Source organism: Calypte anna, chromosome 1 (genome assembly GCF_003957555.1).
Source record: "Calypte anna isolate BGI_N300 chromosome 1, bCalAnn1_v1.p, whole genome shotgun sequence".
NCBI lineage: Eukaryota > Metazoa > Chordata > Aves > Apodiformes > Trochilidae > Calypte > Calypte anna.
This window is the reverse complement of record NC_044244.1, coordinates 156,777,905-156,795,726: the sequence shown is the minus strand read 5'-3', so window position 1 is coordinate 156,795,726 and position 17,822 is coordinate 156,777,905. Positions and strand designations below refer to the sequence as shown.

The 17,822-nt window shown below is 37.8% G+C and overlaps 1 protein-coding gene across 3 annotated transcripts in view; it reads left to right on the top strand.

Annotated features, from left to right (window-relative positions):
• The window catches only part of LMO7 (LIM domain 7), a 133,431-nt gene that overhangs the window by 96,121 nt on the left and 19,488 nt on the right, over window positions 1–17,822 (top strand). For all 3 annotated transcript variants that reach the window (XM_030463413.1, XM_030463477.1, XM_030463550.1), the window contains 9 exons: window positions 1,046–1,188; window positions 2,484–2,925; window positions 3,711–4,028; window positions 6,809–6,923; window positions 12,533–12,694; window positions 14,045–14,217; window positions 15,164–15,224; window positions 16,314–16,370; window positions 16,519–16,560. In XM_030463413.1, coding sequence (XP_030319273.1) covers window positions 1,046–1,188; window positions 2,484–2,925; window positions 3,711–4,028; window positions 6,809–6,923; window positions 12,533–12,694; window positions 14,045–14,217; window positions 15,164–15,224; window positions 16,314–16,370; window positions 16,519–16,560 — 1,513 coding nt within the window. The remainder of the gene's footprint in view (window positions 1–1,045; window positions 1,189–2,483; window positions 2,926–3,710; window positions 4,029–6,808; window positions 6,924–12,532; window positions 12,695–14,044; window positions 14,218–15,163; window positions 15,225–16,313; window positions 16,371–16,518; window positions 16,561–17,822) is intronic.

Sequence of the window (17,822 nt, the reverse complement as noted above, 5' to 3'; positions counted from 1 at the left end):
AATCCATCTCTTGCAATTACTAGTGCCTTTAAGGATGTCTGTTTAAAATGTGTTCAGTTCTGCATTAAATATCATCATAAGTATCTGATTAATATTTCAGGATGAGATTTGTATGTATTGTTAAAAAAGCCTTCAGGCTCTTGATTTCTGTGGACATAAAGAAAAGTTAGGGCACACTTTCATCTGTTATTTGCAATTTGTGAATACATTTTTCTTTGTGAAATGATTGGAATGTCTGAATATTTGAACCTTTAGGAGAAGGGAAGGAAATAATATTTCCTTGTGCAAATTCTTGAGGCTACCATCCCCCAGTAATTAAGGTTTAAATCCTGCTTATAAACTGATGTGGTAGCTTTGCATAGCATAATATTGGAAGACCTTTTCTTTTTTATTGAAATCTGTGCTTGGCAATGATTACCAACAAGAACCTGAAATTAAAAAGAGAACACCAAGCAAGCAGTTCATAGCTGTTTGTTTGTGCATCTCAGTTCTAATATTCAGTATGCCTCTGAACCCAGCTCTGGTATTTCATGGAGAATATTGCCAGTTCCCATTGTGGTTTTAAACAAATGAAGAAAATAAAGAAGTGTATGATTTCAATTTTAAATTTAAGGCATGTTTATTCTCAAGCTAATCTATCAATCAAACGTCCTGGTGATTTGAAGAAAACATAATATCCCAAACTCCAAAGCCTACAGCAAAGAAATACAGATGGCATTTGCATTAGTGTTCAACTATGTAATTGAATGAAGTATTCTAGAATAAACCCAATAATGTCAAAGAGGAAAAAAACAGGACAAAACATACATTTTTCCACTTATGGTGCAGTAATTTAAATTGTTAACTTTAACAGGCAATGAGCCTGTAACCCTGACTGCGATGTGAGAAACCACTTATCATTTAGGGGGAAGGTGCATGAAAATGTGGCTGCTCTGCAGATGTGCAAAAAAAAAATCAGGGCAGTAGGTAGCACGTGATGGGATGCCTCTGTAGATTTGCAAGGTCTTGATAAATCTGATTGCATTGGTTCATGTTATTCTTACAGGATCTAGCAAAATGGAAGAATCGTAGAAAGAGCTACACTTCAGAACTGCAAAAGAAAAAGGAAGAGAGAGAAGAAATAGAAAGGAGAGCCTCAGAGGTGTCTGAAAGAAGCACCAAGTCACTGAAAGACATGCAGCAGGAAAGGTAACGACCCTAATGGGAGTATTGTGTTGAAGAACTTAAATCTGAGGGGATTTTTATTCACTTGAATTCTTCAGCAGCTTTTACTGACAAGTTGCAGTGGATTCTGCAGACGTTTCACAGTTTTGGTTGCCAAATTTTAGTCCAGGAATCTAGGCAATTGAAGGGCATAATAGAGTCTGATAATGCATTGTTTTCACAATATATTAAATAGTTTTGCTCTATAAATTATGTTTTACTCTGCTATGCATAAATAAATGTATCATTAAGTCAGTATTTGCATCCACTTTAAAGAGGTTAAAACAATAAGTATTGAACTGAATAACTGCCTTTTTTATTCTTGGATCAGCTTAACTGTTTCTCTTTCCTGTACCACTGCATTTGCTCTTCTTTTAGCCACTGTGGATAAATACAGCCAGAATTTTAATGTACATCACAGAGCTGTGAACTTGTACTTGATTTCCCCTCTGTCCCCAATTGTTCCTCTGAGTATTTACAGAACAAGTTTCTCTCTGAGGAACTCAATGTGTAAACTGAGTAGTACAGTACTGTTACTACTGGCCCCCTTTTTTTTTTCTGTGTGTGTGTGTGTGTGTGTGTGTGTGTGTGAATTAAGGGAATATGCACATGGCCTGTATTCATTAAAAAATGTAAATAAGTCTTTAAAACATAATGTTTTGAGCTTCTGTATTTTTCTACTAATTTTAAGGACAAAGTTTAGTCCCTTGAATAAAAATACACATGGTAGTTGTATTGAATATCCGATATCACCAGAATCTGAAAAATGATGTAGTAAGGATTATCTCTGTGGTGGTTGTTTCCTTATGACAAGTGAATAGGAGAAAAAATTAACCTGAACTTCAGTACACCATCTTATTTTCTTATCTAAAGTTCAGTGTAGCATTTTCATAAAGCAGAGACGTCATCAGAGCTGTACAGTTAAGGCAGCATTATGGGACTACCTTCTGCATTTTTCCCCTCCGTTTCTGAGGATATGTAACTTGAATAGCTATATCATTTACTTGGCAAAGAGATTTCTGTCATGGTGGCAACCTGATAATGTGACTGAGTATGCCTGAGTGTTATGGGAGTGTTGAAATAGGGAGGGGTAGGAAGAAGGTAGATCAAGAATAAAATTTTAAAAAAAATCTATTAAATTATGCCATTCATTTTCATATACTGGATATGTTTCTCCATTTATGCTCTGCCATTAGCATTGAGCTGCTGAAAGACTTTGGGCCCACCTGTTTGTCAGGTCCCTTTGTCTGGTATTTTAATGTGCTCTCTTCCTCCCATAGGGAGAGCAGAGATCAAGACTCCTACAGTCAGCGGAAACATGAATTCAGATGGACACATTCACTGAATGATGATGTGTTCAGTGAAGAAAAAGCACCTTCCACACGGTCGGCAGCAAAAAATGACCTTTTGGAAGAAGAGACCTCCTACAGCACTAAGGACAGCAAAACCATGTCTGCCACACAACCACACAAGGACAACCTGCTGGAGAACTCAGCCACTCGTGAAGCATCCAGTCCTCCAAAGAGCCTGTCAGAGGAGCAGAGCTCTGCTCTTTTGTCTACCCGCTACTCAGTGAATGCTCAAACTGGGTCAGCTCATGTTTCAGCTGCTCTCCCGAGAAGTTACCAGAAAACTGATACCTCTAGGTTAACATCTGTGGTTACACCAAGACCTTTTGGTGTCCATTCAAGAGGAATCTCCTCACTTCCACGGTCGTTTACGGTAAAATTCCACTTGGCTTCCAAATTCTGTAAATGTTGGGGTCTTGGATAATGGGGGGACAGTAGATTTTTAATATTTTTTGTTTTTAAAAACATCATTTGCTGTTTGAGGGCTGTGTTAATCAAGCGGGCAATTCTGTTGTAGCTTTAGATGTTTACTTGTGTTTCCGTACCTAAGGGCATTCATAGAAGGAAGATCAACAAATATATTCTACAATATATTCTACAAATATTCTACAATAAGTGTTTTTTTATTTATAGAAAGTCTCCCTGGTGGTTTATAAAAAAACCTATCCCCCTTTGTCAGATATAATTATTTGAAACTAAATTAACAAAGTACCACAGGCAAATTTCTAGGTGATACAAATTTCCTCTGCTCTGCTGACTTTGATGAAATTAGAATATTTACTCTAGCCTAAAATTTGCTTACTCTGTAAAGCACTGAGGTGCAGCAATTTTTTCCTCCCCTGACTACTGTGCAGTTTTTTGTAGCTTTCTCCTGAGTCCCTATCTGTCTCAATTTTAAAAAATGGTAAGAATGCAAATCATTCTAATGATTCTGATTTTTGAAAGTTTATCTTAAAATGTCTGGACTATTTATTCTGCAAACACTTCAAGGGGAAAAAATGTCTTGCTCTTCTTTAAAGTGGGTAATTAGTAATTGGTACAGTAAGCAGAATTTGAATAAAAGGGAGACTGGTTTTGTCAAATACTTAGATCATTGAAAGATCAGGATGTTGGCTTTTTTTAAAGCACATGTTTACTGAACTGTTGTTTTTGTCCTAGATGGATGATACCCAGAAATACAACGGAGATGTAGAGAAAGCTAAAAGAACTCAAACTTTGTTCACTAGCAATTCGTTTTCACAACCAGACTCTGCACAACCTCTCTCCACCAGTACAATCAGAGGCAGAGGTGAGGAGGAGGAAAAAGGTGTTCAGTCAACACCTCCTTCTGTTTTGGCATTACCTGTAAAATCCCAAGACCAAGGTGCTGAAAGCAGTATTCTTAAACCAGAGTATTGCTCTCCTCCTGATTCTCTTTCACTTGCATCTCCTGCAGAAAATGAGAGCCTGCCAGAGCGTGAGGACTCAAAATCCCTGGTAAGTGTGAAAATAATGTAATAATGTCATCCCTCAGTGTAACTGAATGCTGCAGCAGGGTAAAAAAAAAAAAATGTCTAGTGCAAGTATTTTTGTCTCATGCAAGAAAGCAGCTCAGAGAACTGCTGCTCCCTTTGATTTAATTCTGGGGAAAGAGAAAATAATTTGTTCTTTTGCAGCATTTTTTCTCTACCCTTTATATCTCCTGTGTTTAATTTTGTTTCTCATTCTAATTCGAAGTAGTTGTTCTAAATATTCATTTTGGTGCTTGCAAAACTTTTGCTATTATCCAAATCAGTGCTAACAGTCATGTATATCATAAGATGAATGATCTAAGCTGCTGTAGCATTCATTTGCACTTTTGAAATTAATAAAAATCAATCTAAGTACACAGAATTAACATTCATATTAATGAATTTAAAGCCTATCACCACCTCCTTGTGTATGTGCTTATCCAGTATCTGGGTCTGTCAGTGTTGTTGGAATGTATATCTTCTAGTGCTATTTCCTCTGACTGATTGCACGTTTCACATGTTAAAAATGACCAGCAATAACTTGACTTGTCAATAGCTTTCTGTAATATCTAGTTATGTGGTTCAGATCACAGATAAGAAGTGAACTCTTTGCATTCCTGATGCTGCTATATAACTTAATTGTGCCACTTGCTTGGGTGAGCATCATAAGGCCTTGGATGCTAGTTTATGAAATAATTTCCCACAACAGCTTTTTTAAATTCAATCACTTTGAACCATTTTGCTTCCTAATCACTTGTGTAAAAGGAACACATTTGAGTTTAATACTCCTGATACTCCTTGGCTATTGCAATGAAATTATCATAATTTTTGAAAGTATGATAGCTGTGCAAGGCAAGAGATTATGATCATTTGTGTCTCTGTGTGTTGTAACAACAGGAAGAGGAATTATGGTTCTCATCAGTTAAAACATAAATTAGATATGGGTTCTTGATATCATTTTGTGAGCCAAATGAGAACACAATTTAGTAAGTCCTTTTTTTTTTTTTTTTAAATGTCATTATTCACAACATTATATATTGGTCTTCCTGAAAATGAGCAACATGGGGTATTTTCAATAACAATTTTTTACAAAATTTTTAGAAGCTTGTGTTGTGCCTTATACAAGCTATAACTTAAGGAATGCAGGCCCCATTTGGCAGGTTTGTGAATCATTGCCAAAGTTGAGAGATTGATGTAGTTCACTAGTCATGAGGGCAATAGCACCAGATTTATGGAGTACTAAGTGTTTTACAGATGACTTGTAGAAATGATGACGCTCAGTGTACAAAGTCACAGTAATCCTCTAACAAGAGATCGGTTTGAGGAAGAGCTGAGTTGGGATGGTGGAAATAAAACCAGTAACAGTAATTTCCAGGAAAACATTCAAATTCCAAAGCTGCTCTAGCCTGTGTGATAATCTGTTTTCATTAGTAGATTAACTTTTAAGGTACTGTTGCTCACCTAAGGACTTGTGCTGAATAGAAGAAAAGTCTCCTCTATGGGAACATACGAGGTAGTAAACTGTGTTTTGAAGACAGAACTTAATTCCTACCCTGGGCTGGTACTGGGAGTGTTTTACTGAGAACATTCCTGTAAGATGACATGAAACTGCAGGATACTGCCTTGCAATGTTGTTGGCTTCTGCAGCCAGTACTTGGGTACACCTAAAGCCTCCTCTGGCTTCATCCTGCCCACAGACTGGCTGAGCACATCTACTTCTGCAGTGCTCCCTGCCTATTGCAGCCTACCAGCATAGGAGCGTGGGGCAACTGGCTTAGATAACTAAACTTCTAAATATTTAAAGTTAGGGGAAAATAATTCCACCCTTCAGGAAAGGTGGTTCACCAGGCAACTAAAATGTAGGTTGTACATTTAGTGCTCGTGTGGGGGTCTCCTCCGTGTGTATGCTAAAATGTATGTGTTTGATAGAAAAAGTCTAAAATGCTTTTTATCCTTTTATAAAAATGTCAACTCTGTGATAATTAAGTGAGTACCATGCATTTGGGTATTTAAATTGTTTTTAATTAGTTCACCTTAGAATGTCCATGTATGAAATAGAAGTTTACAATATTCTATGGGAGTAAAAGCAGCTGTTCAGAATGCTTTCTCAATCAAGTATTTCTGTAGTTTAAAATGGTAATGGTGAGTTTTCATTCAGATTTTAAAAGCATCTTGACAGTGTACCAGATTGGATGAATTGGATTCTGTCTAAATCTGGGATTAGTTTTATTATCTGTATCTCCAATATAGAATGCATAGCAAATCCATTTCACACAAAATTAAAGTGGTGGTTGTGCACCCAAGTAAACCTAGTTGCAGCATTGAGCCTAAAGCAAACTAATGTTCTCTACTGTGGCACATGCAAGATAAAAATAATCTGAATTACTGTTATGTGGCTGTTTCACACCCCTGTTTGATGCTCTGTCAGGAGACAGTGCATTCCACAAATTCATGACACTGTCCAGGAAAACCCATTTAAGGTTTTAGTTTCCTCAAATTTCTACATCCTACTGCATCATGTTAGAAAAAGCTTAAAGTAAGATAAATGCAGAGCTAAATATATTTCTTGAGAAAATAGGAATGTAAACTGAGTAAAACCCAAATTAGCTACTTAACTGACTTCAGTGCTCATTCCTTTGTCTATGATGCTAATAATAGATAATTAAAGTGCACATTGTGAGCAGCTTCACTTATTTAGAGGATAAACTTTCCCTCATTTAGATTCCTGTGATACCAGATACTGTAGTGTCATGTTTTATTTTTCAGGTACAGTACAGTGAGCTGAGAATCAGTATAAACCAGAGACCTGGCCACAGTCGCAGCTTTGGGTTTACAACAAATTGGAGTTCTTCAGGGGCCATTGTACAGACAATTGAAGAAGGTAATGTGTATTAACTGTACAATTTCTTGCTCTTCTGTTTGGTTTGCAGGGGCCTCTAAATTAAGGCATTTGCTGTTAAGAATGTTGCAAATATTTAACAAAGCTGGGCAGAGAATTGAAAAATCAATATTTAGTTTGCTACTGTATTTCTGTGAATCTTCATGTCTTGAGACAGGTTTAATTCAGATAAGCTAAGAAACATTTTTCTAATCAAGGACACTTCTATAACCACTGAAAAAGCATACAAATGATTTCTCAGATCTTCACTGAGCCCCTTACAGAACAGTAGTAAGGAGCACTTACAACTTTTCCTATTCAGAATTTTCCTTTCAGCTAAGTTTAAAAAATTTCACTTGTATGGTCTGTAGGCAAATGCAGAGGAGACTTAGGAGTTTGTATTTTTATTTCAATTTTACCTTTTTTAAAGTGATGCTGAGCTTTGGAAACTGTTTACATTTTTAAGCAGTTGCAACTTAAAAATTGATTTCCAGTGTAGTTTTTTTCTAGATGTGTTAATACAAATAGCAAACATTTTTTGTCTTGAAAAGAAACATACAAAACATTTATTTTTAAGCTTTAGTAGTCTTCTTCAGGGAAGAAACTCAGTTGTCTTAATTAGAAAACCAAACAAAACCACACCAAAACACACACACGGAAAAAAAAAATCTCATGTAATGGTTGTTTTCTGAACAAAGATATTTCCTAGTGCTGGTAATACTTGAAGAATATTTAATTATGCCTTTTCTTCCAGCTAACACAAGATCATTCTGAGAAAGGAGGAGTAACTGGAAACTTCTCATTTAGTTAGCCCTTAATTATGCTTTCCAGGGAGGAAAAAATACCATTTAAGAGCAGCTAGTGAGCATCTTTCTTTTGTTTTTTTCTTTTGTCATTTCAAAGTCATTTTTAGCCCACTCTTCACTGTAGCTAGGTACTTCTCATAATTATATCATAAGCATTAAGACATGCTTTGCATGAAGAATGACTTTCCTTTTGCTTTGCCTGTTCTTAGGTTTCTGGTTTAATTTTGCTCCTTGGAGGCAGAAAACTGTCTTTTCATGCTGCCCCCTGTAAATGGGGAACCCGAGGGCAGTGAATGTTCTTGCTGCTCATTGACAAAAGCTCATCTGGGCTCTATCCCCAGCCCTGTAGGCAAGGAGAAGCTGCAGATATTGTGGCTTTATCTTGATTATGCTTTATTACCATTCTCCCAATGAAGGGTGCAAAGTATAAAGACTGAATGGAGAAAGAACTGCCTGTTGGTATTCTCATTTCAACCTGTGTTTAACCTTTTTTTTTCCCAACAACTGGCTTGTGTTGCATCCTTTATTGATTAACTGTAACTTTCTTTAAAGGAGCAAAGGATGAAAGAGGTGGATGGCTTATTGAAAGAGTAAGGTTGGGGGTTTTTTTTATTTTTGAGGGTAATTCATAGGATATTTCAAGTTGGAAGGGACCTTGGAAGATTGCCTAGAGCAAACTCCTGCTCAAAAAAGTGTCAAGGCTGAATTCAGACCAGGTTGCTTAGAGCATTACCCAGGTGTGCTCGAAACCCTCCACAGATGGAAACTGCAGCTCTCCGGGCAATGCATAGTTATCCTCTCAGATGAAATTTTCCCCATATATCCAGTGAGACTGTCTCAGTTTATAAATACAGTGCTGTGTTATCCTGCCATGAATTCCAATAAAGAGCAGACTTTCCCATCTCAGTGACCTCTACTTTTGGGCACTGGAGTTGCTGGTTGCTGTTGGGTCCCTCTCTCGTGCTGACTGTCTCCTCTAGGTTGATGAAGTCCATATCCCTCAGCCTATCCTCAGGGGGAAAGTTCCCCAGTCTCACCCATCCCAGTGGCCTCCCGTGAAGCTTGCCCCCATTTCTTTGTATCTCTCTTGTAGAGAGACACCAAAACTGAATACAAGAGCTTCCATCAGTCTGCTTGTCATGCTGGTGTTCATATAGCTCCATCACTGACAGGATCTCCCCAGCCCTTCTCTCTACCTCATCTTCCCAAATCTTTACCATGGGTTAGTCCATCCCAGGAGCAGGTCTCCACATTCAACCTTGGGTCCTGGTCAGGGTCCTGATCCCAACAGCATCTCTTCCTTCTGGCATATCAGCCACTGTCTCCCTTTTGACATGGTTTGCAAACTTAATGAAGGGTGTGTTTCACCAGCTCCTCCTGGTTATGGATGCACATATTAGAAAGGACAGGTCCCAGGCTATATCCCTGGGGATCTACGCTTGTAACCAGCCTCCAGGCTGAGTATGAAGCAGTAACCACTACCCATTGAACCTGACAGCACAGCCAGTTTTTCACCCATGTGGTCATTCTGCACTGTAGACAATATTGTCCCAACTTTGATAACAGGATACTGTGGAAGATCACATTAAAAGCCTTATTAAAGACAAGGTGAATGTCATCTACCACTCTCGCCTCATCCCAAATATAGTTATTTCATCACCGAAAACAGCCAGGTTGATTAAGTGTGATTTAGGCTTGACAAATCCATGCTAGCTCTTCCCAGTCACCTTCTCATTCATGAGCCCAGAAGTAGCTTCCAGGAAGACTTTTTCTAATGGTCTTGATGTGCCTGTCATCTTAAATACTTAAATTTTCTATTGTTTTAAGCTGCACTTATTTTTTTATTACTCATAAATGACTGTATTCTACATATGCTTTTCCTTAAAACAAAATATTGATAAAACTACCTAGTTTTCTCAAAAACCTTTATGAGAGTTAAGCTTTCAATGCATGTTTCAATGAGAACCATTTACTACATATAAAATATAGTGCTCGTTTTTTCAGGAATTTTCATCCCATACACAAAAAGATCAGATAAACAGCCTTAAAGTAATTGACTAGACATTGTTCTGCCAGCTTCCCCACTGCCATAATCTTTATTGTTTCAGTCTTTTCCCTTTCACCCACCCTATTTGCAATCATGTTTGAGATTGTATTTATGTAGGAGTGCACACATCTGTGATCAAACACTTGCAGGCATGTGGAACAAAGTAAATTTGACCCATTTCCTTCAAGGTTTAATTTTTTGACTGAGCTAGTATTTATCTGTTGTAATAACGGATGTGGATAGGTTACAGATACCAACTAATTACACATGGATAATGAGTGAATTTGATTGGCTTTCTTTTCATCAGGGGTAGTAAAAAATATCTTTTACCTTCAGGGAAATTTGTTTTCTGTAACACGAAGTAAATCCTCTACATAAGGAGGATATAGAGGTGTAAATAAATTATGAATAAATACTGTAGTCTTGGAGGATCTAAGCAGAGAAAAGCAATCAGCACCATAAAACTTTTTGTCACCTGAACTGCCAGAGAGTCTCTACAGACTTCTCTGGAGGTGAATGAGACCAGAAGCCCAATATAGGTGCCCTGATTTGCACTCCTGAAGAAGCCCTTGTATTCACAGACTGTAAAGGCAGTGGAAGAAGAGCAGCAGGCAGTTATGTGGCAAAAATTGAGTAGTGTGGGTTGTCCTGGCTGTGTTAGATCTGCACATGCAATCTGGACACTGCTGCTGTTCATTCAAATCTCTATGGTCTGGATGTGATGTTTGGTTTTGGTTTGTTTGTTTGCTGTTTTGTTGTGTTTAGTTTTTCGTTTGGTTTGTTTGTTTGTGGTTGTTTTGTTTGTGGGGGGTGTTGAGTTGTTGTTTGTGTTGTTGTTTTCCCTCACATATTTACTGTACCTAAAGCTTATCTGAGGTACTGGTCTCTCCTCCAAACTGGGTCTCATCCCAATCAAATTATCTGAGTGAAATGGACACCACCTTTTTTGGTTTCTAGCACTCGTTCTGTCACAACGCAACATAAAACAGGGAAATTATCAGTTCTGATGACCTCCCTTTAGCCTTAAGTTTTCCCTGTACCGTAATCATAAAGTGCAATTTACATGTAGTCAAATTGGATGGTACTAAAGGTCTTGGATTTTTACAAATCTGACACAATGGCAAATGTTCGGTGATTTTGAAAATAGCAATTTCAGTGTAGTGTCTTCAGTTGCATACTTAATAGTACCTTCCATTAACAGATGTGAAAATTCATTAATTCTTTAACATTTTCCTGCCTCTAAGGGGATGCACATTTTTTCCAGTATATGTCACCCATGTTTTCTTCCTCTGAATGGAAAAACTATATTTTGTTTTATAATATTTCTTGAAAGTAATAGGTGTGTTTTGAAAATTTTACTGACAGCTGCTAATGGAGTTTTTTGGTCCATATTTTAAGAATGCACAAAAATAGAATATGGAGCTAAGCTCTTCTGGCATTGTAGTTAGTATTGGCTTTTAGTGAGCTGTGAAGGTTCACTGAAGGTGCAGTACAAGGAAACAATATTTTTTCATTTCTTAACTCCCTGGGATCCCAGGAATATTAAAACCTAACTGAATACTTAATGAATAATCCAGACTTCTAGTGGCATTTTACTAGTGAATCAGAAGGTCAGGGTGAAGCGTATGGTATCTAAATTTTTTTATCATGCTTGTACCCATTTGTTTATGATGATGCAATATAACATAATAATATAGCATTGTTCTTGGTATCTATTAAAGCAGTTGTGTGGATTTCACTGCTTTGGAAAATGTTTCTCTTGTGTAATTCAGATTTGTTTTGTATTACTAACATGAGGATTGATTGTGCAATCTTTAGTTTTCAGTTAGCTTTTCCATTTTCTATTCTAAGGGAATAATTACTAATGGAAGAACCATTCAGATGGAATTCATAATATATTACTTAGTGAGGTCTGAGTTTCTCACCTCATGCAGTCTCTGGATTAATTAGAAAACAGTTTATTAATTGGTCCTTTGTGTTCTCTATGCTTAGGCTACTGACATCACCTGCCAATGTTTAGTAGTAGGTGAGAGAGTATAAAGTACAGACTGTCTTGCAAAATATCGGTAGAATTCAAAGTTCAAGAGGCAATAAAATTTGTGCTTAATTGATAAAAAAATAAGTAGAAGCTAGAGAAGTCTAATGGGACAGCACCCAGCAATATCTTGGGTCCAACTACTAGTCAATTCAGAGCTAAAAAACTGTTTTAGTAAAATAATAAAGCATCATGTTCTTGTCAGTAGAGCCCAAAAATAAGAAACCCATCTTATACTGGAATTATCAAATATCAAAGTGCAGGCCCTTTTTTTTTTTTTTTTTTTTTGGTTCCTTCCCTCTCCCTACCCCCCCCATGTATTTGGCTAGTAAGAGGATTAGCCAGATGCTGGCCATATTTCAGCTCATAGTTGTCTACACACAATTTGATGTTGCTTCTCTATCAATATCCTGGGTTATAAAGGAGGGTTACTGAAGGCAGGGCTTGCCCCAGATGCTGATTATTAAATGAGCTAGATTGAATGTGTACTCTTGCAAATCCAAAAGACTAATTTCTTTCATCATTTTCATACATTTCAAATTGAAACACTGGGTTATAAACAGCGTTTAATGACCTTATATTCAAAGTTTTCAATGATTTTTGTGAATATCCACCAGTAAGCATTTCTTTGGTGGGGGGAAAAAGTAAAACCATTCGGTCTCAACCAAGCTAAAAAATACTTGTCAATGGAGAAATAATTTTATTTTTCTTCTGTTTTCTACAGGTAGCCCTGCAGCACTTTGTCAGCTGCATGTAAATGATGAGATCATTGCTATCAATGGCATAAAGGTTTCCTGTATGGACTACAGTCAGTGGGAAGAAGCCATCAGCAGAGCACTAGAAACTGGAAACCTGGTCATGGATGTCAGACGATATGGAAAGAATGGTGAGTTGTTTCATTGGGCAGATACAGTGTGCTCTGTAAGGCAAATAAGCTTTGTCTCTGCTGTACCTGACAGCTGAGAGTCCTTATTACCCTTACAGTAGTAATATGTGTCTAAGCTAAGTATTTTGCTAGCATGTCTGCTGCATTTTAACACAACTTGGCTTTTTTTTAACTACCCGTGCAATTAGAAATGTCTTGACAAGCAAGTCTACAAAACATTTGAACTACTAACATCTCTGTTGTGCTCTGAAGATGATGCACAGGTAAAGAAATGTGCAACCACCACACAAAGGAATAGAACATTTTATTTCCTGCTGTACCACAGAAACAAAGAGGAGATGATTTCCAGAGGATGGTGATTTTTAGGGTGTCTCTCTCCCTCAATCGGCAGCTTCCTTCCTTCAGGGAAGGAGGACCTTGTGTGTGAGCTTGAGTGTTATGTGGCACCTTCATGTTATAATTGTGACCATTGACCCAAATATTGCAATGCTATAATCTGTCCAGAATGGTTATACCCATTCTGTCCAGTGAGGGTTTCCATCCTGGCTAAAGGCCTCATAGCATCTCAAGATTTTCTATGGTTTTAACCAGGATACACTTTCAAAGTCCCAGAAGAATTCTTCCAGAGCAGCAAATATGACCAGTAAGTTGTTTCACAGTGTCAATAAAAAAACCTTCTTTCAGTGAGAAGCTAGGGAGAATAAGTTACCAGAAAGTGGGGGAAAAATAGCAGGGTGAGGAAGAGATGAGAAGCAAATCACAACTTCTACAGGACTGACTAATCATGAATGCAGGGTGATATTAGTGGAGAAAACACTCACTGAATAAATTTGAGCTAGTGGGAGGAGAGAAATAATGGATTTTGAGAGAAGATTGCTTGCCTTTACCTCAGCAGTTTTGCTAGAGTTTAGTTTTGGCTGACTTTTTTCCCCCACTCTGTGCTTTCTGTTGAGCACAGACGTGAAAATGACACTTCCCTGAATAGTGTATGAGTCAAATTGTACCTTGTGTGAGTAAAACTAAAGAATTTTCTTGATCCTTACTAATGCTAATGAAACAGCTTTCAATGAATACTAACTGCTTCGTAATGTTGAGTTGCTGTAGTCTGTATTAGCAAAACATCTGGTAAACCTTTACCTGGCTTATGACTAACAGTGGCATTTCTGGGGAAGGCGGTCTGCTCATAAAAGCCCTTTTTCCTGTCTTCACAAATTCCACCTGATTTTGTGTCTCCCTCTTCTGTTATGTGTTTTTCTTGTGTTATTTTAATGTGTTTTTTTCACTAACTCTTGTTCTGTTCTTTAACATTACTGTCCACATTAATTTCTTGATCCTCCACCTACCAAAAAGATTGGGGCAAAGACCAGCCTTCCCTGCCACATGTAAGGCATAAAATCCTCAATCTCACCAGTATGGCTACCAACATTATAGGTACACCTGAAAATAAATGGATTGATGCAACTTCTGGAGAACACGTGTCCACATCAACAAAAAGAGATTTCTCCAGCAGCCTTCGAAGTTCTGTGAGTGTGTTTTTGTGCAGTCGTGGGGCTTGGGGCGGAGAAACAAAGTGAAAATGGGATGCTTCGATGGGGAAGATGGAGAAAAGACCTTGGAAATCTTAGTTTTACTTTCATTTTGTAAGAAACATTTAGGATACTGCAATATGGAGATTGAGCTATGTATATATTAAGGCAATTAAGTTTTAAAGACTTTCTGCTGTGTGTTCTTGAGTAGACATAGCTAAGTGATAAGTACTAAAATATGTGCAGACTGCATTTCAACTAAAATGTAGGGATTGTTTGTTTTTCAGAGGACTTGTATCTGCATTACTAGTGTAAACAAAAGTTGCAGCCCCAAAGAACACACACACACATGCTTTCAAATTACTTGCAAGTAATGCCCTGCCTGCTAAGGAGCTGACACAGGAAGATCTCTGCTTCTGGCATTTTCTTGCAAACTATTGTTTTTGTTTTAAAACACCAATTCACAGCTGGTTATTTATCCATTCAAATGTCTGCAGCCATTTTATCTCACAAAACACCCAGTAAGTTTTAAATAGTTTTGTATCTTTCTGTGGAAGGACCAGAGGGCATGGACTTAAGCTCTGTCAGGGGAGGTTTAGGTTAGATATTGGGAAAAAATTATTTACAGAGAGGGGGATCAGACATTGGAATGGGCAGCCCAGGAAGGTGGTGGATTCTGCATCCCTGGAGGTGTTTTAAAAAGAGACTGATGTGGCACTCAGTGGCATGGTCTGGTAACCACAGTGGTAGTGGATTAAGGGTTGAACTTGATGATCTCAGAGGTGCTTTCCAACCTGGATGATTCTGTGATTCAGTGAAAGTGTTCTGAAGTGCTTAGTGATGCACAGTACCTGTCCAGAATGACGTGTCATTGGATAAACTTTGTCAAATTTAATGAACCAAAGCTCTTTTTTTTTTTTTTTTTTTTTTTTTTTTTCCCCAGGATACAGATACGAAATTGATAAATGGAATGCAAGGAGATCTTGGCTCTAATGAACAAAGAGGTAAACCACAGCTGCTTTTCATCCTCTAATTGTAGGGGTTTACAACAAACACGGACACTAAACCTGTAATAATTGCAGGCTTTATCTAGTGGGTGAAGCAAGACCATAATGAACTAAAAGCCAGAGGGGTATCACAGAGATCTTGGTTGCCTCTGAACTGGGTGTAGTTTGCTGCCACGATGTGCCAGGCAGCTGAAGAACTGACAGCAAAGCAGTGAAAACCCCTCCTCCCCATATCTGCATTAGTGGTTGTAAACTTACTGTCTGTTAGGGGTGAAAGTGAAGGGGAAAGCACACAATTTATTGCAGTCACTACTTTATGGTGTGGAGAATGAGTCAGTATGAGCATTGATTTATTTCACTGCCCAGGAAGAGTGTAAAGAGTATTTGTTTACTTTCTTCCCCTCTGTCCCCCTGGCTCCCCACCCCATGGCTATTCCAGTTGTCAGGTTTTGGGGATAGTGGGTTGTTTTTCTATTAGTATCTTACTTTTATTCCTGGAGAATGATATTGATGATTCTGGTATGAATAGTAATGACTTAAAATGCTGTGAACAGTTATAGCCTTACTTGATGACCAGGTCAGAGAAACCAGGTATGTATACTTCCTTATGGAACAATATTCCTTAAATGTGGAATCTGTATTTCGTTTTAACTTGAATGCACATGGTGATTTATAAAAGAGTTCCCCCAGGATATCAGTTGCCCTTTGGAGATGCCTTTTTGATGACCTTAAATGGTGAGGATTTGGCTTCCCACTCCCCTTTGGCATCTCAGTCAAGGAGGCTTAAATTAGACAGGGAGAGTCTGAGTCCAGGTTTGACACTTCTACTGTTGTTGTAGTTGGACATTGTTAGTGATAAAATGAAATACTAATCAGTATATCATGTAACCTACTAAAAACTGTATTTGTTATTAGGAAATAATAGGTTTCCTTAGCGTTTCAGGGGCTTTTTATTTTTCTGAGGTGATGTTAGACTAGTTTGAAGGAATATCAAAGGTTTTTTATCCAGTGGTGATAGTAATTTTATTATAAAAAAAAAAAAGGCACCTTATTGACTTGTTTGTATTCTTTGTATTTTTCAAATAGCATCTGAACCTATTTCTTTGAAAAACTTAAAAAGGCGGTCACAATTTTTTGAACAAGGTAAAGAGCTAACATTTCATGTACTTCCATGAAATTGTTCTTGCTGCACACTCTTTCTAACAAGTCTGGTGCTGGGTGCTATACCTCTTCAAAATTGTTTGTGGCAGTTATGACGAAGGAACATAATTAATTTCCCTTCTTTTCCCAGGGTCATCAGGTTATTCTTACAATTCATGGGTCTACCTTTGTGGTAATGGGCCTTTGCGTGTTCTTTTATATCTATAGCTGTTTAAATCTCCTCTATGTTGTTCATGCTTTTTTTTTTTTTCCACTGGGTAGGAGTAAGAAGGATAGCACTTTCTGTTCAGGTTTGCTACTGCCTACAAACCAAGAATAATACTGAATATTCCAACAAAGGTTTAGAACAGACCTCAAGAGAGCTGTTGATAAAACACTTAACTCTGGATATGAGTTTATCTTGAGTTGCAGCTCTCTGCTTTTGTCTAAATTGGTGGAAAATGGCAGCTGCTGGCTTTCCACTGTGTGATGATGTTGCAAGATCCCAAGAAGGACCAATATAAATTTTGAATTGAATACTCAAGCTTTTAAAGGCAAAAAATGAGGCACTCAATTTTGGTTTTGTAGGTTGCTTTTTGGTGTTTTGCATGCCACGACTCACATACTTCCACTAATGTTCTGTGTCTAATGCTGTCTTCAGACTGTGTATGCCTTGCTGTTTTGCTGTAGCTTGAGCTAGTGAAATTCTGGCCCACTGGAAGTCCACTGTGAATACTGTCATTTATTAAAGTGGAGCCAGGACTTTGACTTCTGTGGTGATGGCTTCTGTTCTTGCCAGAAGTGATATGTGAAGTGCCACAGCATAAACTTGTCTTTGCGTTTCTGTTTGCTTTTAAGTGCTTTTGCTGCATATTGTACCTGAGGTATGGTGGTATTTTGTTGTTGGTTGGTTTTTGAGTATTTTGGTATTTAATTTTTTGTTTGTTTGTTTTTTAAAGGCTGGATCTGAAGTTTAGTTTTTATTTTAATACTTTTTTAGCAGTATTTGAAGTATCTTGTGCTTGAGAGAGAACATTTCTAGAGTGTACGCTCAGTACAGTTTTGTTAATTTTAAACTTTTGACACTTTAGCATTACAATATCATGAGGACTTCTTCCTGAATCTGTATGGGCAGGCATAAGATTACAAGGGTGAGAGAAAAGGGGAGCAAGGATAGGTGCTGCCTGTGCCTCCCTTTGGCATCTCCTAGCACAGCTGCAGGAGTTCAAGTCTCTTGTCCTGTTGTCACTGTGGCTGTTGCAATCTAATTACAAAGACCAAACTGTGCATGTACAGGTTGGAAAGTAGGTTTTGATTCATTTGATGTCTTTCATATACCAAGTTTGACTTTTGCTCCACTTCATGTGGACATACCTTAGAAAACTGTTGGGACATCTGGCTTTTTGTATTTTTTTTTTAATTCTGGAGTTTAGACACCTAGCCATCGAGTACACT